Source organism: Dama dama, chromosome 12 (genome assembly GCF_033118175.1).
Source record: "Dama dama isolate Ldn47 chromosome 12, ASM3311817v1, whole genome shotgun sequence".
Classification (NCBI taxonomy): Eukaryota; Metazoa; Chordata; class Mammalia; order Artiodactyla; family Cervidae; genus Dama; species Dama dama.
Genome location: NC_083692.1, coordinates 22,909,819 through 22,933,344, shown reverse-complemented (window position 1 = coordinate 22,933,344; position 23,526 = coordinate 22,909,819). Strand labels below are relative to the sequence as shown.

General features: G+C 51.6%; 1 protein-coding gene across 3 annotated transcripts in view; it reads right to left on the bottom strand.

Moving 5' to 3' along the window:
- Positions 1–6,019: 6,019 nt before the first annotated feature.
- Positions 6,020–23,526, bottom strand: part of ACTN1 (actinin alpha 1) — a 97,056-nt gene continuing 79,549 nt past the window's right edge. The window contains exons 9-22 of one of the 3 annotated variants that reach the window (XM_061156806.1): positions 22,732–22,824; positions 21,240–21,470; positions 19,385–19,532; positions 16,032–16,182; positions 15,434–15,542; positions 14,797–14,937; positions 13,784–13,966; positions 13,379–13,513; positions 12,176–12,355; positions 11,278–11,424; positions 10,249–10,329; positions 9,677–9,742; positions 8,356–8,514; positions 6,020–6,772 (exon numbers count right to left, since the gene is read on the bottom strand). In XM_061156806.1, the coding sequence (XP_061012789.1) occupies positions 6,614–6,772; positions 8,356–8,514; positions 9,677–9,742; positions 10,249–10,329; positions 11,278–11,424; positions 12,176–12,355; positions 13,379–13,513; positions 13,784–13,966; positions 14,797–14,937; positions 15,434–15,542; positions 16,032–16,182; positions 19,385–19,532; positions 21,240–21,470; positions 22,732–22,824 (1,983 nt within the window). In that variant the 3' untranslated portion in view covers positions 6,020–6,613. The remainder of the gene's footprint in view (positions 6,773–8,355; positions 8,515–9,676; positions 9,743–10,248; positions 10,330–11,277; positions 11,425–12,175; positions 12,356–13,378; positions 13,514–13,783; positions 13,967–14,796; positions 14,938–15,433; positions 15,543–16,031; positions 16,183–19,384; positions 19,533–21,239; positions 21,471–22,731; positions 22,825–23,526) is intronic. The other 2 variants (XM_061156804.1, XM_061156805.1) reach the window with 2 other exon arrangements.

Below are 23,526 nucleotides of genomic sequence, written 5' to 3'. Positions count from 1 at the left end.
AGATGCTAGAGAGGGGTGATAGGAAAGCAAATGTCAATCAGTGATAAGAATGGATGTTTTAAATTGCCTGTGATCTCTTAGCTTGCCAAATTACAGAGAATAGGTTTAGGATGAATCTTTCTGAGACATCTCTATATATTGCTCTTTATGGAGAGCCTGGTACCAACCCCAGTTAATCTTTGAACCCCTGGTACCAATCTCCAATGAATCTTTCTTTTGTTGTCTCATCAAAAGTAGAATCCAGAAGGTTTGGGAGAGTTGACAGGTAATCGTTTTGTGGACCATATTTTATTGGATTTAAATACAATCAGATTAATAAGATGCTCCATTATTTTATAAACATCAAGAAAGAAAACATGTAGCCAATTAAACTGTGACACAATGCTTTATCATTCTTTAATTATAAACTTATTTCTGTTTAATGTATGTAGTTACTGATGGCCTTCCTTGGTGGCTCAGTGGTACAGAATCTGCCTGCCAACTAGGTCAGATAGATATCTGAAAGTAACATTGCAATGGCTGCCCAGAAAGAACCCCAAGTTCGTTCAAACTTGGTTGGTGATGGTGACACTGGGAAAACCACATCTGTGAAACGTCATCTGATTGGTGAATCTGAGACGTACATAGCTACCTTGAGTGTTGAGTCCCATCCCTTGTGTCCCACACCAACAGAGGATCTACCTATTAAGTTCAATGTATGGGATACAGCTGGTCAGGAGAAATTTGGTTGACTAAGAGATGGCTGTGATAACCAAGGTCTGTGTCTCATTAGAATGTTTGACGTAACATCAGGAGTTACTTACAAGAACACGCCTAACAGGCACAGAGATCTGGTTCGAGTGTGTGAGAACAATCCCCATCATACAAAAGGAGGCAGAAAAGCTTTGAAAGGCCCTCCCTCTGGCTCGCCAGAAAGCTGATCGGAGGCCCTAACGTGAAGTTTGTCACTGTGCCTGCTCTCACCCGCCAGAGGTGGTCAGGGACCCAGCCTTGGCAGTGCACAGTCTAGAGGTTGCTCAGACAACTCCTTTCCTGAATGAAAACGATGACCTGTGAGAAACCAAAGCTGAGCCCAGCGTCAGAAGTCTAGTTTTACAGGCAACGTCCTGTGATGTCAGTGGTCTGTGTTCGCCACTTTATTATATGTCTAAGCAGAACATGTGCTTAATCTTTGGATGCTGAGGGAAATGGATGGGCTTCGGAGTGAATGTGGCAGTTAAAAAACACCTTCATTTTTCGGACCTGTACATTAGGTGTTTTTGGAATACAGTTGCTTCCTCCTTGAGTTTCAAATATAAAACTGCTATAGTCACAGGACAATACTGAGAGGTGGAATCTTGTGTTACCGTCACTCTCATTCCTTTTTATTTAGAAGCAGGAAAAAGTTGTATTTCAAATATCTATTTAAAAAAAAAAGAATTTGCCTGCCAATACAGGAGACGTGGGTTCCATCTCTGAGTCAGGAAGATCCCCTGGAGAAGGAAATGACAACCCACTCCAGCCTGGGAAACCCCATGGACCGAGGAGCCTGGCGGGCTACAGTTCATGGGGTTGCAGAGTCAGACACGACTTAGAGACTAAACAACAACAATGTAGTTATCAAAAACGCTTTTAGTCTTTAAACATTTTTATCATCTATCACTCTTGTGCAGAGATGAGCAAAACAAATTTGCTAAAACTTCCTCAAATGCAGAGTCCAGCTCCTCTGAATTCCTTGCCAGAGTCTTCAAGTGCATTTTCCACACACCATTTTAATCCATAGCATTTAATAGCACAGCTTTTGATGAGAGAGCTCTGCTAGGACCTCCAGATTGTCTTTCTGTATACCCATTCTGCAGGCTTTGATCCTGGTGCTTGATCTTACTAGAAGGTGTTAATGGATATCTGAGATGAAACCAGGACTCACTTTCCTACTTCTAAAGAGCAGGCCATGACTGGAGGTCATGACTGCCACCTGGCCAACAGTAGCTAAGACACCATTAATTCTGAAGTGAGATCGGTTGTAAAGCTGCATCCCAATCTCAGAGACAAAATTGATGATGAACTGAGGTATCCCTCATAAGGCCACTTTTAGGGTCATCTGTCCCACCCAGCCTGACCAGTGCCACAAGCCTCATCCACTGACTGGTAGGCATCACCGCATCAGACCAGGCCAGGCTGGGCCAAGCAGGTCCTGCAAACTGGAAAACACTAGGGCATGTGGAGCTGGCCTTTCCCACCATGGGGGTCATGATCAGAGAAAGCTAGGCCCGGGAGAGGAGTGAAGCCCCCACACAGCAGGGCTGAGATAGACAGAGGGCAGGCTCACTGCTTATCCAGGGCTTCCTGGGGCCTGTGGCCAGTCCCTACCTGAGGCTGGGCTGTCACCTGGGTCCTGGGTTCGGGAGACACCCTGAAGTCTCATTTCCCCTTCCTCTCTAAGCTGGCAAGGTGTCCAATAACTAGCAAAAGGTCCCACAGCAGCCCCTGAGCTGTGCTTGCTCAGACGGGGGCCCCCCCACCTCTCCTGGAGCTTCAAAAGCCTTGATGGTCACAAAGTGGCCCCTAGAGCTTTCGTTTAGCTGAAGGACTCCATCCCACCACGTCTGAGTGTCCTGTAAACCCTGGGCCATCTCGGCCTCGACATGGGCTTCCAGCTCCAATATCCGGGTTTCCCCAGCATCGGGTGTGAAAGGGGTCCCTCTCCAGTGCCACCCTGCAGGGCACCGCATGTGGACCAGGCCTTTCAGTGGTTTTGCTGGCAGTGCTACTGCTGTTATCTCTTCTGTCCCCCCAAGTTTGGCCTGGTCTGGGGGCGAGGGAATAGCCTGTGACCTTGGGGGACTCTTGTCCATGTGAGGTCACCTACCCCATTAGGGGTTATTAGGGGTTAAGCCCACAGCCTTCAGCCCCTCAGCCAGCGCCAATAACCAGCAACTCCCCCCACCCCCGAAACCACCCCCACTGGGCATAGTTATTCTGGCCCTTTGGGGGTTTCAGAGCTTTGAAGCCTCTGTCTCCCTCCTCTGCAGATTGGCAGTTTTAGGGTTAGGGGTTCTGGTCAGCACCTGTGGCAGCCTCCCCAGGGCTGACATTTTGCAAGTTCAGGCTTCTGAAGCTGGGGTGGTTGAGCCAAAGCCTCAAGCCTACAACACAAGTCACTGACATCGGGGTAGGGGGCCTTGGGGTGGGGGCACCCAGCCTGTCCAAGGTCCTGGGTGATGAAGCAACTTAGTTTCCTATTGCTGCAGTAACTACCACACATGTAGTGCCTGAAAATACGAATTTATTATCTTCCAGTTCAGAAACCTAAAATGGGTCAGCAGTGGGGCATTCCCACTGAGGCTCTAAGTGGGGCCTTCCATCTCCTTGCCTGTTCCAGCTTCTAGAAGACAGTGCGTTCCTTGGCTTTTGGCTTCATGTCATTCCAACTGTACCTCCGTCATCACATCTCTGACACTGCTGCCTCACTATTCATCAAAGCCCACCCAGATAATCCAGAATAATGTCTCCACTAAGGACTTTAACTCAGTTACACCTGCAAAGTCCTATTTGTCATGTAAAGTAACATAGTCACTGGATCCAAGGGATTAGGACATTCAGCCCATCACAGAGCTCAAAGACTGGAAGAGGACTCCTCTTAGTGGTATTTCCCTAAATATATATATGTATCACTTGAACCTCTGACCCCAAAAGCCAGCAATAAGTAGCAAAGGGTCTTGAAATCACCCCTTTAGAAATACTTAAAACAGATGACATATTCATAAATCAAACTCTTTAGTACTAAAACGTTGGTGGTGTTCAGCAGTTTTGTATGTATCATGACAACGAGTGGGTTAGGGTGACTGAACACATAGAAGAACCCAGGATATATTAGCTTTGTGATTTTTCATCTGAAATGTGTAACTGAAATGAGACGTGTAATTTCAATTTTTGAGGTCTAAGAGAATTGTTAGTAAACAGCTTTGAACTGCTCCAGGGAACCTGATTTACTGCATTTATAATATTTCAATTGCTTTGTGCTGAGTGAAACTCTGCAGCTTGGATTTGAATCTGCCTGGGTTGGGAGTCTGATGTCCTGAAAAGAGTGATTAAAACTTGCTAATATGTTTAAAATATTTAAAGGGATTTAACAAAGTTTGCAAATGGGGTTGTTCTGGAGGATTAAATCTGTTTAAATGTATGAATGATTAGGACACGGAAGAGTGTTTTTATTTCTACAGAAAAATTACATTATCAATAAAACAAGATGTCCATGATGAGCTTAAAAGCTTGAGAAATGAAATTTTAAGACTTTACCTCTTTAACAGATTGAAAATTATAGTCGTTTGCACACATATAAGCACCCTTGAACGTTGAGAAACTCAAAACTCTTGAAGACTGTGGAATAACTCTGTAAACACACTTTGTTCAAATGACTCTTACACATTCTTTTAAAGATTGATCATACCTCTGAAAATTGAGGGAGCTTTTGTGGGGTTTTGTTTAATATTTTGGCCATGTTGCACAGCATGTGGGATCTTAGTTCCCTGACCAAGGGTTGAACTTACATCCCCTGCAGTGGAAGCTTGGAGTCTTAACTACCAGACCACCAGGGAAGTCCCTGAAAACTAAGGCTTATTAATGCACTTACACCCTGAGTTTAGGAAACTCTCTGGTTGGAACAATTTCCTTCTCCTCAACTCTTAAACCACAGTCTTCCCCACCAACCTGCCATCACAGCAGACCCACCTTGAGCAGGTACGGCTTTCTGCCAGCCAGTGGGAAAACCTGCAATTATGGTTCCCAAAGCAAAAGCCAACCTCTCCCCATGTCCATTCTCCTGAATAGCCTTGCCTCTTTCCCAGGGCAGTGGGTGTTCCAGAAACTCATGGAACTAATTCCTAAACAAATGGGGCTTACACTGAAAAACTGTCATCTCTGGCCCCAGTTCAATACGTTCCAATTTAGTCTTAGTCTTCTTATATGAGGGGACTTATATCATGTTAAGGGTTCTATTTTAAAGAGATCCTTCAAGCGAATCCCTTAAAACTTAAGGTAGGATTGACCACAACTAACATTTATATGCACTAATACTTTAGGAGTTCTATATATTAGAGCATCAACTTTCCAGCAGCACTATTATTTCCTGTTAGTAGATGAGAGAACTGTAGTGTCCAGTTTACCCATTTGGGAAATAGAAGTTGTAGGTTTGAACTCTGGCCGTCAGACTCCACAGACTCAACTCCCTGTTATTGCCGCACCAAACTGCTTTACTCCTCAACACAGTTAGAACTGGAACACAGACCTGCAGCTTCCATTGCTAAATTGTGTCTATAAATCACTGCACTGTTATGATACCGTTACTGGCAGTCCTCGCTGCCTATACTGTGAGTAAAAGCCTCCAGGAGGAAAGACAGGCAAGGAGGAACAAACCTAAGAAACATAGATCCCCGGGGACCTTGCTTAAAGGCAGGTTCTAATGAGAGGATCTGGGGTAGACCCGAGAGCCTGCATTTCCAACAGCCTCCCAAGTGAGGCTGGACAGCTGCTGCCTACGTTACAGTCTGAAGAGTAGGGGATGAGATGACTTCCTGAGCATCTCCTGCGGCAAAAATACAAGGAACCGGGGCATGTAGATATCACAGAGTTGTTTGATGATGTGGGAAACAAAGGTGGGGTTTATTTTCAATGCACAGGAGCCTTGTGAGGAAACCATGTTTTCCTCTCGAAAACAAAACGGAAGTAGAAGGTTGAACGTGCCAAGGTCAAAAGCATACTAGGGGTGGTACAGGTGCCCCAACACCATCCTTGATCCCATGCGCTCTTTTGGAAAACAGTAAGCAAGGAGCAAAGAACTGCCATGGGAGTGTTGCTGCTTTAACAGTGTGTGCCAAATAGGACCAAAGTTGTCCACACTTGTCAATTTTGTCCTGACCATTTTTAATAGGCAGTATTTGGGAGGCAAAAAGTGTGTACTGATGAAAAGGGTAATTACATACACCTCTGGACTTCAAAAATGAGAAGACAAGCCACATAAATTCTCTTCCTTAAGAAAACAGCCATTTCAAAAGATTTTCTTTAATATCATAAAATATTTTCATGGACAAGTGAGCTTGCAAACACACATGCACCAATGTGCCTTTTGACAGGATTTTCCCCTACCCTCACCTCCCGCTCCCACGTCAAGGTGGACAAGAGATTGGAGAAATGAATACAGCAGATGGTACAGATAGAAAGAAAAAAAAAATCGATAAAAAGGATGGATATAACATTGTGCTTGGTTATTTTCCTATGTCACAACAAAACAAAACATTTCGGTGCAAATAGTTAATTCTTCCTCTTTTCCATTTAAGTCTGGTGGAGAAAAAAATACTTTTTGTATAATAAAATATGTGTTTTTTTTGGTGTTTTTTTTTTTTTTTTTTTTTACTTTTTTTTAAACGTAATTTTTTTTTTTTCTTTTTTGCAGAAAATAATTTTGTAAACTGTCACTTCACGGGCAGGGAGGCTGGATGCCACACGGGTCCCAGCTCGCCCACTGGAGGCAGAGCGTGGAACCAAACCCCGGCGGGAGAAGAGGCAGAGCGGAGGCGCAGGGCGGGGCTCGCACAGCGGGCGGGGCGGGGCGAGGGTGCGGGCCGGCCGGGGCGGGTTAGAGGTCACTCTCGCCGTACAGCGCCGTGGAGAAGGACATGTAGTCCAGAGCACCGGGCACCGCGTCGGGGCCGGTGTAGGGGGCCATTCGCGCGATGCAGTACTCGGCCTGGTCAGGCGGCAGCTCTCTGCGCAGCTCGTCCACCGTGATGTAGTTCTGCGGGAAGAATGCGCTCAGGGCGGCCGCAAAGCGCGGAGGTCGGGAACCTCACTCAGGAGGTGAGGTACCCTGCCCCGCCCCCTTTCTGACGTGTACATTACACATACCTGTATCAGGCATATACATAAATAAATTATATGATATAGACACACACATATATATGTTATCTCTATATATACATATCTATTGGAGAAGGAAATGGTAACCCACTCCAGTATTCTTTCCTGGAAAATCCCATGGTCGGAGAAGCCTGGTAGGCTACAGGCCATGGGGTCGCAAAGAGTCGGACACGACTGAGTGACTTCACTTCACTTCTTCATATATGTGTATATATATATTTAAATAACATATATTTCAATCCCCTTATGCTTTTCACTTCACTGCTTTAGCCTGTTCCCAAGTAATTCCAAGAGCTAACTGTACCTATAATCTTTTCATGTATCTCTCTAGCTTGCACCAACCACAGGCTGGAACAATATTAGCAACACCGTATTTGGTGAAACAGAGTAGGACTCCCACACCCACTCAGCTGGGCTCTGAGAAGGTCACACAATTCTTGCAAATTACAGGAGCATCCAGTTTGGGGCATCACTGCCACAGATAGATATCTTAACCTTCCCCCAGCCCAGCTGGTTCCCAGTCTGGGGTGTCTGCTTCCTCCCTGTCTTGGGCTTGCCCATCAAAATCTACTTGGAACCTGCATCTTTGGGGAGTTTGAGGCTCTGCAAGCATTCAGGGACTCGCCCGACTTCTGCCAGAGTCTCCTAAGGAGCCAGTCTGAAGGAGACAGAGGTTGGCCCTCCAGTCACCTCAACAGTCAGGAGACCAGGTCCCTTTCTGGGCCCCAGAGACCTCCTTGACTAAATGAGTCACTTCAAGGAGGTGGTTTCTGAGGGTCCTTCCAGCTCCAAAGTGCTATGACTCTAAGAAGGTGTCCTCGAATGTAAGTAAGAGCTTTAGGAACCTCTTTGTTGCTTCAGTCTTTACTTCAATGTAGACTGAGACATTTCAGAAACTATTCTCCCGAATGGCTAAGGAAGGATGCCGTAAGGATTAGCCTATGAATTTTACAGAAAGGGAATCTGACCTCTAGACCCCTCTGCCCCCCAACCCCCCTGGATGCTCCTACTTTCCCACTGTCGGGCCTGGCAGTGCAGGGAACTTGGGAGATTTGGAGATCTGAAGCTGACTGCTGCTTATGGTAGACAAATGAGAAACACGCTTCTTTCCTTCTTCCTATCTACATGCCATGGCTTGTGCCCAGAATGATGCAGGGCTGAAGTCTTAAGTTCCCAGATGGACCTTTCATCACCCACTCACATACTCCGTCTGATTGGACTGCCCTCCACCACCAGTCATTTCATCACCAGTATCTCATCATAAGTATGACATGCAGTGTCCATGGCAGGGGGCTCCCTTAAGCTAATGCTGTGTCCTAACCTCTTAGCTGATGCCCAAATGTTACAGAAATGGGTAGAGGTAGACAGCAATGAGGCTCAGGTGGGGAAGAAGGAACAGCGGAGCTGCTCCCCTCCAATTCAGTCCACCTGCGCATGATGCCCACATCACAGCATACCCACCTTATCCCCGGCCAGGATCTTGAAGGAAGCCATGACTTGGTCTGCTGTATCTGTATCAGCTGTCTCGCGAGACATAAAGTCGATGAAGGCCTGGAACGTCACCACCCCCAGGCGGTTGGGGTCCACGATGCTCATGATGCGGGCAAACTCTGCCTCTCCCTGGAGGGAAAAGCCAATCCCAGGCCTGTCAGCCACAGTTTCCTCTCTCTATGGACCTGAAGCCTCTGGGGCCTCCAAGTGCCTGAGGCTGTCAGAGCAGGCCCCTGACCTAACCTGAGTTTTCTCGGCTTCCCACCCTCTATGGATGCCTGCATTCCTCTTGGATCAAAAATAATAATATGGACGATAACTAACGACAGCAATGGCTAACACTCAGCATATACTATACACCAGGCACTATTTTAGGTGCTGTGTAAAATTCATTTAACCCTCCTCACAACCACAAAGTAGGTATTTATTTTATTATTTTCATCAGGTCTCCAGAGGAGAAACCTAAGGCCCAGGCAGGCTTAGTGACTCGCCAAAGGTCACACAGCCAGCGGGTAGTAGAGCTGAGACATAAACCTGGGCCTCCACCACACTGTACATTCTGTGTCAGACACAGCACAGCACTCACGTTGAGTTGCTTCGTTTACCTGTTAGGATGGTCTGGCAGTGTTCCCCTCACCTTATCTGGGCCCCCAAGCAGGGGATGACAGAGTTGGGATTTATTCCCAGGTTCCTTGCTTCTAAAGCCCACGCCCTTGCTCCTGTGCTGGGCGGCCCAAGGGCTCTGGACTTTGCAAGGTAGGCCAGGAGTTGCCTGGCTGCCCAGCTGAGGCCCCTGCCCTGCTCCGAAGGCCTGCATGAGGGCAAGGCAGCTGAGAAGGCTGGGAAGGGGCTTGGGGCAATTAGCAAAGGGGCGGCAGGCCTGGCTGAAGCCATCACCAGGACAGAGGTGGAACTCTCCAGGCCTCACGTGAGATGGAGCTGAACCAACCCCCACCCAGAGTGCCCAGCACCGTCCTGCCCAGCAGCCTCAGGGTCAGCCCCACCGTCCACGATGGGAGCAAAAAAAAAAGCCCACTTCCATTGTAAATATCAAAAGAGAAACCGGCAGAGAGAGGCGAGAAGGCCAGGTCTCCCAGACGCACACAGGCCCTGCAGCTGGGGCCCAGCCCTTTCAGGACACCATCTTCCCCACGGATCAGAATCTTGAGGCCCCTCCAGGGAGGGGAGCCCCTGAGCCTGAGGGCCTGCAGCCCGCCATGGCCAGGACTCGGCCTCTCCAGTCAGCTGGCTGGCTGCCCCTCGCCAGGGCAGAGGGTGGGGTTTACATTACCATGTTGTAACCCATGGAGATAAGGCAGGCGCGGAAATCATCCGTGTCCATCATGCCTGTCTTCTTCTGTGGGGCCAGGGGCATCAAGACACAAGGAGGAGAAAGGGCCGGCCGAGGGCCAGGAAGAGGGCACAGATGGCCAGAGGGGAGGTCGAGGTATACGGTTTTGGGGGGTGGGGGGGGGCGGTCAGGAAGGGGAGAGGAACATAGGAGGAAGAGATGCAAATACACATCCGGGGAAGATATCCACAGGAAGGAGGAAGACAGAGCAGGGAGATGCAAAAATCCGTCCACGGGATGGAACGCGACGAGGAGAGAGGAAGGTGGGCACCGCGCAGGTTCCCATGAAAGATAACCGAGGGCAGAGGTCAGAGGTCAGAGGTCGGAGTAGTAGGAGGAGGAGCCCGCCAGGGGCCAGGCAGGGACAGCAGAAGACGAGCCCCGCGGCCCACAGGAAAGGGGAGGCAAGGAGATCCAGACAGAGAGAAAAGAGAGAAAAGAAAAAAGGAGAAACGCGTTATTTCTCGCCCCGGACGCCACCCCTGAGCGTGCTCCATGCAGGAGGCGAGTACCTGGGGGTCGTTGCCAATATCATAACCCAAGCTGATGAGGCAGGCTTTGAACTCCTCGGGACCCAGCGTGCCGGAGTGATCCTGGGGCCGCCGTGCGCCAGCCAGCGAGCCATGCGGTGCCAGGGAGGTGGAGGCCGTGAGGGGGAAGGGGTGGGCCATGCCCCAGTGGAGGGTAGCGTGTGTGGGCAGAGACAGGGATGAAGGCATGCGGATGGGGAAGGTGGAGGGTGGAGGGGCGGGGGGAGGAGGGAAATAAAAGTGCACAAGGTTAGACACACGGACGTGGTCCAGAGGGTGACCCTCTCCCTGGTACACGCAGCTGTCCTGCCCCGGGGGAGCAGGCCAGAGGGAAGCATGGTGAGCCATGGGGGTAAGAAGCTCCCCCAGAAGAGTGCCCAGCCCACCTCCAGCCCCGATGCCCTGAGCGGGGTTTCCAGGAGGACGCCACCCACCCAGGTGCCTGGAGGGCAGTGAAGCAGGCAGGGGTGGTGGGCAGCACCCAAGCCCATGCTCCCACCCCCTGTGGCCACCACAAAGCCCCAAGGCACTGGGAGGGGCAGCCCACGCAAAACTGGATGAGAATCCAGGAGGACTGGTAACTCTGACACCTCTCTCAGGGGTCAGAAAGGCCACCCCTGGGGCTGCAGGGAGGAGGGAGGCTCTGCTCTGTCCCCAGGCGCAGGCAGGGGATGGTCCCCATAGCTAGGGACAGCAGGTCCTCCCTCGAGGCTATGGCAGCCTTGCCCCCATGGGGTGACTCCTCATGGTAGGAGAGCAAGGGTCACGGATCTGAGGGCTTCTCTTCACCCACAACACGAGCTCTCTCCAGGAAAGCAGGGATGCTCATGGGACACCTGGACAGCTTCTAAGGCCAGCCTGGGGTGGTGGAGAGTCAGAGCAGGCTGACTGCAGTTCCTCCCTCCCCCTCCTCCTCTTCACTTGCCCAGGAAGTGGGCCCATGCCCTGGGCAATGCCCTCCAGGGCCCTGGGGCCGGGGCTGCCCTCAGCGAGTGCAGGGGTGGAGCTCACCCGGTCAAAGTGGTTGAAGGAGGCCCGGAACTCATTCATCTGCTCCTGGCTGATGCCCTTGGCGTCCCTGGTCAGGATCTGGTTCTCCACCTCGTTGATGGTCCTGGCAATGGTGGTGAGGAGCTGCTCCCAGCCCACACGGATGTGCTGCAGGAAGGCAAGGCGCGTCAGCAAAGGGATCCCAGGACTGGCCCGGGCCGCCCCTCCCTGCTCCCTCCCCTGACCATCAAAATGACCAGTGCGATCAAACCAGGCCTGCTGCCCAGATTAACAGAGTCACCAGGCACAGGGAAACCAAGACAAGGACAGCAAACCAGGACAGAGGACCCAGATGATGAAGAGGGAAGCACAGAAGGGTGATGGTTTCTGCCTGGAACAGCAGAGACCAGAATGACCAGCGCGGTCAGGTCAGGAAAAAGGGCAAAGTTGACAGTGGAGAAGATCAAAGGACACAAAAGTGGGTAATTCCCTGAACATCCAACTCTATAATCTCACGCCCATGCCTTCATGGTCCAAACAAGTAGGTCATTTAAAAAGCAGAGGCTAAACCAGTGTCTGGTGACCAGCAGTCTCAGAATCACCAGGTACTTGTTAAAAAATTTAGATACCCAAGTCCCATCCCAAACCTAGTGAATCAAATTCTGGGACAGCGTCTGGAAATCTGCATTCTCAGCAAGCTCCTTGGGAAATTCGCAAGGCCCTGAGGACCAAAGACCCAGAGCCCCAGGAGGGAGGAGAAGTGAGTATCCTCTCACTTAAAAGCTAGGGTTTATCCTACTACACGACCAGTCTTCTTGGAATGATGGGTGACCCCCCACCACTTTCCCAGCCCAGGATGGGGAAGCAGAAGGGGGACCCGGGGCTCCCTTTCCAGGGGAGCAAGGCTGGTGGCGCCCACCTCCATGGTGTAGTTGGTGTGCTTGTTGTCGAAGATGAGCGCCTCCTGGATGAGCTGGTGGTCGCCCTCCAGCTGGTCGATCTTGGGCTTGTAGTTGACGATGCTCTTCTCATATTGCCGCAGGTGGTTGAGCTGGTCCTCCAGGGTCCCATGCATCTCAATGGAGATCCTTCCAATCTCCTGCTCACCCAGAAAGGAGGCCCTTGTGAGACCTATGCACTCTGGGCCCCCAGGGTGGAGACTGGGGCCCCCAAGTCACTGAAAAACCCCTCTGATGGTTCTTGGCATGGAAATAGCATCATAAAGGAATCTGACCAGCACTGACTGGTATCACCAGATGAATACCTCCCATCTCCTGGGTACCCCTCAGCCTCAGGAAGGGGATGCAAAGTCAGTTGCTAACTTAAAGGTTCACTCCTCTGCCTGCCATTCAAACTCCCATCCCAAGCCTGTTCTCAACTACCATCCATCTCAGGGAAGTTCTCCCACTGAGCTGGGTTCCTCACAGCCTCAGGGCACCTGGCTCACCTTCTCAATGAACATGCTCCTGCTGTTCTGTTCCTTGGAGGCCTGCCTTGCCCACCTCAATCCCACCTGTCTCCATGGTCCAAGCCTAATCCCCATCTCTGTCTTTCATCCATGTAAACACACCTAGCTTGTGAAAGCACTTTTGGGAACTCAGTCCAACTTAGCAAGTATTTCTGGAGCACCTACTACTATGCATAATGTGCTAAGCAGGTGGACATGGGGTCCAGAGAAGCACACAGGAACTTGACATGGTCTCTGCCCTCAAGGAATTTAGAGGGACACCACGCTCTAACCCAAGCAGTGTTCCTTCCTTGTCTACATCACCCTGATACCTGGTCCAACAATACAGCAAAGAATTTCACGCTTGCCCAAAGCACAGTTCTCTCTCTGGGGAGATCACCTCCTTCTAGCCAAGCTCATGACTCAGGAGGAAGGGAGACCAGCTCAACCACATATGCCACTGATTCGGGCACTGATCCTTCCATGGGACTGTCTCATGGGTGTCCCTGTGTGGGCACGGGTCCCACACTCTCCATGGGGCAGCAGACCAGCTGTGGGTTCAGGACCCACAGTGCCCACAGGTCCCATCCAGGAGGAGACAGGGCAAGCTTGACTGTCTGGGATGGTGTGGGGAAGGGTGGAAGCCCCTGCCCTGCCTCCCATGCTGGGACCCACCTCCATCTTGGTCTGAATCCAGGGCCCAATGACGTTGGCCTGGGCCCCAAACTGTTTGCGTAGCCTTTCGTTGTGCTGCTGGCGAGCGTGCTCCTCCGTCAGGGCCTGGTCCCTCCGTGGCACCAGCTGCCGCACCTGGGGCAGGAACAATCAGGGGACATTGGGATGATCTGGCCATCTGCCTCCATGTCACAAGAAATGGAGGAGCCATGAAGGGATGGGGCCAGGCAGTAACAGGAGTGAACACATTCACTCGTTCTAGAAATTCATTCATTTACTTGACGGACAATGAGTACTTACTGTAAGACACTGAAATCAATGAAAATCAACAATACAGACAAAAATCCCTGCCCTTCTGAAACTTACAATGGCTCCGCCAGCACCCCACCTAGCCCTTGGACTCACATGGTCCCATTTGCCATTGATCTCCTGAGGCGTGATGGTTGTGTAGGGGTTGGTGCCTGCCATGTTGACGTGGTAGGTCTGGACAATCTTGGACACCTCGTTGTGGATGCCCAGGATGGCCAGGCGCTCCTTGTCGGCATCGGGGAGGGTGGCCTTGAACTGCTCATGGGCTGTGGTCAGTCCCTGGAGAGAGACGGGCATGCAGAAGCAGCACAATGACTGGGAGGGACTGGTGCCTCCCATGGGCAAGATAAGCCAAGGGAGACCTGCAGGTCCCAGGGCAGAAGTGGGTGAAGGGGCCACTGGAGGCCGGCCCCACACCAGCTGGGCGGCCTGGAGGCATCAACCCAGGACTCTTTCGGCTGAGAACCAGGATGGCTGGGCTGGGCACAGGAAGGTGCCACAGCTTCATGCTCAGGGCTGGTGAATTCAGCAGCAATCACCCTGGGGTGCTCACCACCCCATAGTTAGTTGGGGACCAGGGGTACCCTGGGTCTGCTCAAGTGACCTCTCCCAATACACGTTTCTCATTATTCTGCAAAACCTTTTTCATCTAACACTCTGCAGCCGTACAAAAGAATGGCTTATTGCAGTGAAATGAGCTCCAAGATAATTATGAGGTTAGAAATAAAGGTTCGGGATACCATATATAATAGAAGCTACTTTTTACGTGAAATGGGGGGAAGAACATATTAATAAACAAATGTGCTCGCCTATGCAGAGACTATGTCCCGCTCCCCTCTGGGGAGGGGCACTGGGGGTCTGGGGGACAAAGGCTAGGAGGGAAACTCATTGCATAGTCTCTTTAGCTTGTAGATTTGATACCATTTGATAATATATATGCATATATTACAGAGTCAAAATAAATAAAACACAAAGCTTTCAAATCTAGAACATCCTTGGGGAGGCTACCCTCAGCCTTCTCCCTACAAGGGCAGTCCTGCAGGAAGGGGACTGGAGGAATGTGGGCTGTGTGGAGCCAGCCTCTGGGGACAGGGGGGTCGGCAGCACACCTGGATCTCCTCGATGGTGTGCACGATGAAGGTGTCCTGCAGGTCCTCCATGGCCCCCTCCATCCAGTTGTTGAAGGGTGCAGCCCGCTTGGCGTACTCCAGGTACAGTTGGTCAATAGTCTCCAGCAGTTTCTCCGTGCGCTGGGAGTGCCAAATGGCATGGGATGGGAAGGTGCTTAGTAAAGTCATGTCCAAAATCACTAACCCCCCACCCAACCCAGTAGACTTCAAGATCCTCCTGACCAGCCCAGAGAGTTTCAGGTCTGGAAGGAGCAGACTAACTTAGAACAGATTCTCTAGAGTGCTGGTTCTTAATATGGGGTGTATGGACCACCCCACACTGCAGTCACTCGCCTAGCCCCCAGAGAGTCTGGTTTGGAGAACAGGAAGGTTCTCAAACAGCTGGGGCTTGGTCCAAGTACACTAAATCAGGAGGAGGAGAAGATATGATCAGGGCATCTCCATCAGGGCAAAGGTCAAGTCTAGTGCCAGTGTGAGCCTTCCATGGTCAGACCAGGCCTGGGGAAGGGCTGAGGAACCCAGTGGAGCCTCTTAGCCCAAAGCAAAGGGAGTCAGGAAGCAGGAAGGAGCACACAGGCTGCCGGAGGCAGGTCTCCATCTCCTCAGGGGCCCTCACCTCCAGAGCTTCCCTCCGCTTCTGGGTTAGGGCCCCTAGATTGTCCCACTGGTCACAGATCTTTTGGCACCGGGCGTTGACACTGGGTGAGTCGTAATAGTCCAGCTCACTGCGGGGGAGGAGAGAGGAAGAGTCGGGTGACCCAGGTTACCCCTGTGGCCTGCTCTCCCTTCCCTGGGGCTGGGGCACTCAGGTCGCAGGAAGGCCAGGTGTGCGTGCTTCATCAAGACCTTCCAGGACCCCTACTCCCATCCTCAACCTCTGGGCTTTCAGGAGACTGCTGGGAGGGGACCAGCTCTCCTCTGCACGGGCCCCCGCCCCAACCTGGCCTGGAGGCCATGCCAGCCTTGACTGCAATGGCCAGTGACAGGAAGCCACTAAGATCAGGCAAGATCTCAGAGCCATACTCGGTCACCCTCTGGTCCCACACTGGCTGTAGGTAAGGACCGAAGGCCTGTGACAGAGTGGTCGCAGGCTATTCCCCACCTGCGAGGACGTCCTTAGTCTTCTGTATCGATGACCTTCCTGCCCCAGGACCCGGCTCACTTTTCAGGCCACAGCCCACCTCCCATAGCGCTGCAGTGCCCACTAGGCTTACTTGAGCTCCTGGGCAATGGCGGCAATCTGCTCCACGCGGTCCTGGTGGGCGGCCAGGTCACTCTCGAAGGCCTCGTGCTTCTTGAGAAGGGCCTTGATCTCCGAGAGGGTAGCCGTCTCGTAATCCTTCTGCCGAAGCATGGCCTCTTTGCCTGGGGGGTCAGAGGTCAGGCACAAGGCTGAGCAGGAGCCAGGAGACCCATCTTCTTGATCTCAACCACCCCCACCCTCAGGGCCTGGGAGTTCCACTTCCGGTATATCCCAAGGAGATAGATGTGCCCCATACGATGATCAATTATCTGCAGTTCGACAAAACAGATATATATGCAGCCGGAACATGGGCGATGGGGCAGAGGTGGGAAAGTCACTCCTTTTCATGGAGCATGCCAGGGCCACCAGGAGTGGTGATGTACAGACGATGCAGGTTAAGTGGACAGTCAGGGTGTAACACGAACTTTATAAACAGCAGGAAACAACGATCTACGCCTGCGGTATAACCTGGGGGAAACAAGTTCCTCAGGGGTACCCCATCTTTAGAGTTTTCTCCACTTACAGTTGCTGGCCCCCAGCAGCCCTGCAGGGACCCCACCCCTCAATTACACCCCGTGTGGGCAGCCTGTCCAGTGCACTCTGCACATTAGCCATCAGTAGCCAGCACCTTCTCCAAGCATCAGGTGCCCTGCCCTCTCACTTAAGGGGTGAGGCAAGGCTTGCATTTTTTGGAATTTTGTTTCCAAAGGGAAGAGGATGAGAATCGACCTCTCAGATCGCTGTTAGGTGACGGTCCCCAGCTGCCCTGTGAAGCGGCTGCTGCAGGACAGAGACTGACGTGGCCTTGCCTGCACGCCCACCTCCGGTGTCTGCCCCATCAGGGAGGCTCAGCAACTCTCAGGAAATGAGGGCTGGGCCAAAGAGGTGATGGCTTCTTTCCTTCTCTCTACTTCTTTTTGTCAGAATATTAATATGACGAGTTTAGGGGCAGGGGGGGAATCACAGATGAGCCTACTTATCTACTCCTTCCCAGTCTCGCCTTCTATGGATGCTGCGTTAAAACCACTGGGTGTATATAAATTATATATCCTGCTTTTAAAATACTCAGCAGCACATCACCAGTTTCTACCCTGGCACCACGGCCATCACATGAGTCACTCCGATGGCCCCGTAACATTCTGTCGAGGGGCTGAACCCCCCCTGGCGTAACCACACACTGCACTACCGTGGAGCATTCGGCCCCTCAGCTGGCAGTACTGTAGATGGACCCATCGCAAACAACCCAGACACGTGATTTCAGCCACGTTTAGGGGTTTTAGACAGCCTCAATACATGCAATTCTTAGGTAAGTGGGCAACAGCATTGTCAGCTGTGAGTATGTATAGCCAGACTGCTACGTCGGCATCTATTGCAGGCACGCCGGCACTTCTCATGCCTTTGCTGGTGGCTGGCGGGGCCAGTCTGTGCTCTGTACCTTTTTGTGAGCTGTTCCTTGGCCCCAGAGAGAACACAATAGAAGCGTGTGGGTGAATCGGTGCAAACTCCACCATCCCCCTTCTCCTCCATCCACCCGTGCCTGGATAGATAGCTCACAAATGCACTGTGGAAAGGGCAGCAGCAACTGCATATCATCATATATGCAGCCCAGCAAACCCCTCTGCTGAGTCATGAACACACCTATGCCCTCCTGCTCCAAGCCACTCGCAAATGGCCCCAGGGTGCGGCCGTCCCTACTCATCTCTAGCCTAATGTCTGAGGACCATCGCAGAGCTGAATGGGGCATCTCAGGGTACTGAGCTCTACTGGCCAATGGGTCTGCTCCAGGGGCTCCAGCTGAAATGACCGCAGGGCTCTAGGAGATGGGTAACATGGCTCACTCTCCAGCCCCGGCCCAGCTTCTGAGGAAAAGACCATTTTAGGTGTGATCTTCTCTCTTTGGAGAAGATCATCTGCCAACAAGCAGACACCAGACATGGCCAAGTGCCTCCAGGTCAGAGTGATGGAGACACACAGGTGCTAAGGCCAGAGCTCCAGGTTACCACAGTGGGAGAGAAGGCAGAGGAGGGAAGATATCAAGGGCTCCCATTTATCGAGTGTGTTCCATGTGCCAGGCACTCGGCTACACATAAAATGCATAACAACTGCATGAGAAGGTATGCTGAGTTAATAGTGTCCCTCTAAAACTCATGTCAACCCAGAACCTCAGAGTCTGACCTTATTTGGAAATAGGGTCTTTGCCAATATAATTAGCTAAGATGAGGTCATACTGGATTAGTTGTTGTTTAGTCACTAAGATGTGTCTGACTCCCCCAGGCTCCTCTGTCCATGGGATTTCCCAGGCAAGAATACTGGAGCAGGCTGTCATTTCCTGCTCCAGGGGATAGTCCAGACTCAGGGATTGAGCCCATATCTCTTGCATCTCCTGCATTGGCAGGCAGATTCTTTACCACTCTCCCACCTGGGAAACCCTACTGGATTAGAGTGGGCCCTAAATCCAATGACTGGTGTCTTCAGTAAAAAAAAAACAAAAAAAAAAAAAAGGCAGATTTGGTCACTGAGACCCAGAGAGAAGCAGCCAGTGATGACGGAGGCAGAGATTAGAGTGATGCTGCTACAAGCCAAGGAACACCAAGAAGTGCCAGTAAAACCACCTGACACTAGGAGGAAGCAGGGGATGCCTCCCCTCAGAGGCTCTAGAAGGAGCCAGTGCTGACGGCACTTTAATTCAGGACTTCTAGTCTCCTGAACTGTGACAGAATGCACTTACATCATGTAAAACCACCCAGTTTATGGTAATTTGAAGCCCTAAGAAACTAACACAGGAGGGCATATCATCACCTGCATATAACAGACAAGGACACAAGACAACTGGTCCAAGATACGTTGCTTCTAGGCGGTAGAATCAGCACGTGAACCCCAACCTGACTCAGGGGAGAGAAATCACTACAGTCACAAGAATAATTAACACATATATAGCACTGTACTAATGCCAGGAGCTCTTCGCATTGCTTCTGATGTATTAGGCCATTTAATTCTCATAAACATATTAAGTCGGTACTGAAGCAACCAAAAGACTAATAAGGGACTTCCTTGACAGTCCAGTGGTTAGGACTCTGCACGTCCAGTGCAGAGGTGGCAGGTTCGATCCTTGGTCAGGGAACCAAGATCCCATGTGCCATGGGGAGTGGCCAATAAAAAAAGGGGGTAGGGTGGGTCATGAACTAGCCTAATGTTAAGGAACAAGTAAGAGACAAAACAGATAAAACCTAAGAGAAAAGGAGTTGTGGCTGGTGGTTTGGGTGGGGGAGCATGAAAGCTAGAAACCAGTCTTGGGGTCGGGGGCAGGCTCTAGGCTGGTCTTACCATCCGTCCAGGCCTCATGGATGGAGGCCTTCTGCCGGAACTTTTCTGCCAGGTGGTCGAGCCGCTCCAGCCTCCGGATCTCGTTCAGCAGCCACTCCTCATAGCCCTTCTCCGCCTGCTCCAGGCAGCCCCAGGCGTTGTTGATGTCCTGCAGGGATGGCAGGCACAGGGTCAGCCCACCTGGCCCCCTAGACCCCAGGGCTCCTCCATGCCTTTCAGGAGGAGCCTCCTCCCCACCCAGCCCCCCACGGTATGACCTAGGGTTCCTGGGGAACCAGGCCTCCTGGGCAGGGAAGTGGGGCCACGCTGCTAGGGGGCGTTAGCAGTGCATCCCAGTGGGGAGAGAGCCCAAGGCCCTCTGGGCTCCAAGACTGGCTTCTGACAGGACTCTGAGCAACCACAGAGGTCACAGGGCCAGCCAGGGAGACAGGGCCACAGACCCAACGAGGCAGGCAGGGGTGGAAGCCTCCCAGCCTCCTCACGTATCTGGGTTTACTCTTGGGCTCTGGACAGTAGCCTGGAGCCTCCAAGGACCCTGGCCTGGCTGAGCCATCCCAGAGTCACCCAGAGATGGTGACAGGTAATGAGCACAAACCCACAGGCGTTCAGACAGGGAGCTGCCCCCTACAGTTAGCACAAGGACACCCCCTGGGAAGTGATAGGCTGTCCGGCTCGCATGCCACCCAGGTCCTCGCCATGTGCCAGGGACCACATTGCCTCTGCCACAGGAGGACACGTTAAAGCACAGAGCACCCCCACATCGAGCAGCAGCTCCAGCCATATAAAAGCTGCTGACTCGGCCTGGAATCTGTAAAAGGACCAGTTTTCCAAACCACACGCACAACGTCAGGCCTTTCTCTACTCCCCCAGGGTCTGCCCTCCTTCCAGTGTTGTTTACAAGTTTCTCCCAGTCCCTTCCACACCTGCCTTATATGCCCATGACTCCTTGTCAACTCTCCTCTGCAAAGTGCAAAAGCTCTATCCTGATCAATTTTTATTTATCCTTTTTTTTTTTTTTTAATTTTAAAATTTTTGTTTGCATGTTTCTCTGGCTCATATCTCAAGTCCTGGGAAAAGAGTAAACAGGGAGGAATAACAAAAAATGACAAAAATGAAAAAAACATTATGACATGGAAAGCTGGTCACGATATAATTAGTTCTTTCTTTTTTTTTTTTTTTGGTCACGCCATGTAGCATAGGGGATTTTAGTTCTCCCACCAGAAACTGAACCTGTGCCCCCTGCAGTGGAAACATGTAATCTTAACCACCAGAAAAATCCCTGAACGTTCTTTTTTCTAAGCAGCTTATTAAATAAAAGATGCTTTTGGATTCCCTTTAAAATCACATTTACAGAGACTAAAAGAGTCTCTTCTCCCCAAAATCTTTTAAGTTGATCCTGGGTAGGAAGATTATGAAGAATTTCTATTTTTTGTATTTTACGTATTTACATATTTGAAAATGTCCTACCAAAAAAAAAAAAATCTATTATTTAAGATTAAAAAAAAAAAAAAAAAAGCTTTTAAGTGCTGAAACAAGATTCCATGGAAGTGAAAATTATCCTTCTAGCTCCTGAATTACGCCCTGTTTGGGTCAACATGTCAAGTGGGATTTTGTTGGCTGAGATGACTCTTTGATGTGTAGGGAGGAAAGTGCTGGGGCAGATCCAAGCGGATGTGCAGGGGTCTGGAAAGGACAAGTATGACCCTGGGTGGTGAGGAGAGAAGGGGCTCTCTCTCTGGGGCGAGGGGGAGCCCCACCTGGCCAAGTGTGGGCAGATGGAGAGCACACGCCCCGCCCCCGCCCCGCCCACAGCGCCTCGCTAGCGGCTCGGGGTCTGGGCAGTCCGGTTGCTCACCGAGACCATCCTGCCCTCAGAGGGCATGAAGGCGGGCCGGTTGCTGAGGCGCAGCTTGGTCTGCAGAGTGTTGAAGTTGATCTCCAGCTGGCACTTCTCCTGCACCTTGGGCGGCTTGTGCAGGCGCCGGTAGTCACGGAAGTCCTCCAGCTTCTGCTGCATGGCGTGCATGGTGTTCTCGGGCGCCCGGTTCTCCAGCCATGGGATGGTGCGGCGGATCCACTCCAGCAGCTGCGCGGGGAGCGGGGGAGGAGGCTGGGAGGGGGGCCCAGGGAGGCGGGGAGCATCTCTCCTGACTGCACACTCTTTTCCAACCACCACCCGAGGCTGTTCCCAGGCCACAGGGCCAGGCTCCTTCTGAGAATCAAAGGCTTCATGATGCCTGGCCACTAGGATAGGTCAACTCAGCCAGCATCACTCAACCTCCCTGCTCCGCAAGGGGAAACCTGGGGGCAAGACGGCTCAACTCAGCAGGAGACCCAAGCTCTAGTTCTCCCTCTACTACCTGGCTGGGCCTCAATTTCCCTATCTTACCATGGAGGGGTGAACAGTTGCTGGCCAGAGCCCCTGCCATCTGACCTTCTAGGATTCTAGAATGTGGGTCCCTGACTCAAAAGGGAAAAAGGCTGCAGAGGACCGTCTGAATTTTGTTTCCTCAATGAGATGATGGGGGTGGAGGAGTGGAAACGATAAGAGGAAACTTGTGATCCCCTGCAACTGGATCACGTGGCCCGGACTAACTCATCTGAATAATGATGACAAGCTAAGTCATCATGGGATTAAGTGCTGTGACCCTCCCTGCCGGTGGTGGAGGACATAACCAAAGCACTGTGAGCTTCTGTGACTTGCCAAGGTGACCAGTTTAGGGCAGGGATTAAATCTAGGCACTGGGGCCCCAGAACCTGGGCTCTTACCATGCTGGGGGACGGCAAGTCCACCAAGAGGCCAGGCTAAGCTGTTCAGGGGCTGAATTAAGGAAGGAGCAACTGGTGCTCTAACCCAAATGCAGCCAGTGGCAGAACAGCAAACCCATCCTGTCCCCTCCTGTTCCCTGGGTGGGCCCAGCCGCTAACCTAGCCTGAGCCAGCCTGATTTATCCCTGGTTCACATCCTCTCAGAACTGCACACTCCTTTTAAGTTCAAACGAAACTCCCAGAGTAACAGTACGCTGGGCCCAAAAGGCCTCTGAGGTCTCTTGGCATAGCTTTCATTTGTCAAGTGAAAAAAAAACAAGAGTAGAGAGGTGATAGAAAAAGCCTGGAACTCAGCTCTCCAAAGTCCCGACTGGCCCCTAACCCACCCCCACCCCCAATTTCTGGGGGAGCCCAAGCCGCCCTCGGTCAGCTGCTGGGATGAGGGGCAATGCCCAGTCTGGGACTGTGCCCAGGGATGGATTTGGAGGAATGGATGGGTTCTGGGGGCTGCCTGGTCTCTCAGGACAGGGTGGCAAGGCCTTGCCGGGGCCAGACTAGGAGAACCCAGGGGTACCCACATCGCTGGCCAGCTTCTCGTAGTCCTCCATGAGCTGCTCGTTCTCCTGGTTGACGGCCAGCACCTTGCAGATGCGATTGGCTGCTGTCTCGGCCTGGCAAGACAGAGAGGGTGGTGGTCAGCCTCGCAACAGCGGGAGCGCCTGGCACACGCCTGCGCCAACAAGGTCTCCTCCCACCCCTGCAGCATCACATGGCTGGAAGGCAGCTCCCAAGACTTTGAATTCACAGGCTCCTCACCATCCTCTTTACCAGCCCAGGCTGAGTCCCACAGAGCAAGTAAGCACAGACAGAGACCTAAGTGGCTGAACTGGGGGCCCCTGGAGAAGAGACTAAAAGTCTGAGATCCAACATGTATGTTGGGAAGAAACTAAGTCAATGACTGATATAATTGAGATGCTGCACTCAGGTGGAAGGTGAGAAAATCTATGCCCATCCTTGGAATTCCAAGTAGAGACCCTGGGATTCCAAAGGCTCAGGCTCTCAGACTGGCTCTGCCAGGATTTTGGAGATGCAGGAATTTAAATCTGAGAGTCCTACAATAAGGTGCTGAGACGGAGTGAGGCCCCTCAGGATCTTTGCAGAATCTCTCAAGGCTACTGGCCCAAAGAACTTTAGAGAAGACGCAGGAATTAAGGATCAACCCAGCATAGACAGGATGTCCAGAAAGCCAGCCTGGGCACCTCTGGGAAAGGTAAACACACATTGCATACTGAGTGCTGGGCCAGCAGACACCTGAGGGGAGCCAGGTGGCAAGAAGAATAAAAGAAGACTAAATGACAATCAGATACAAAGGC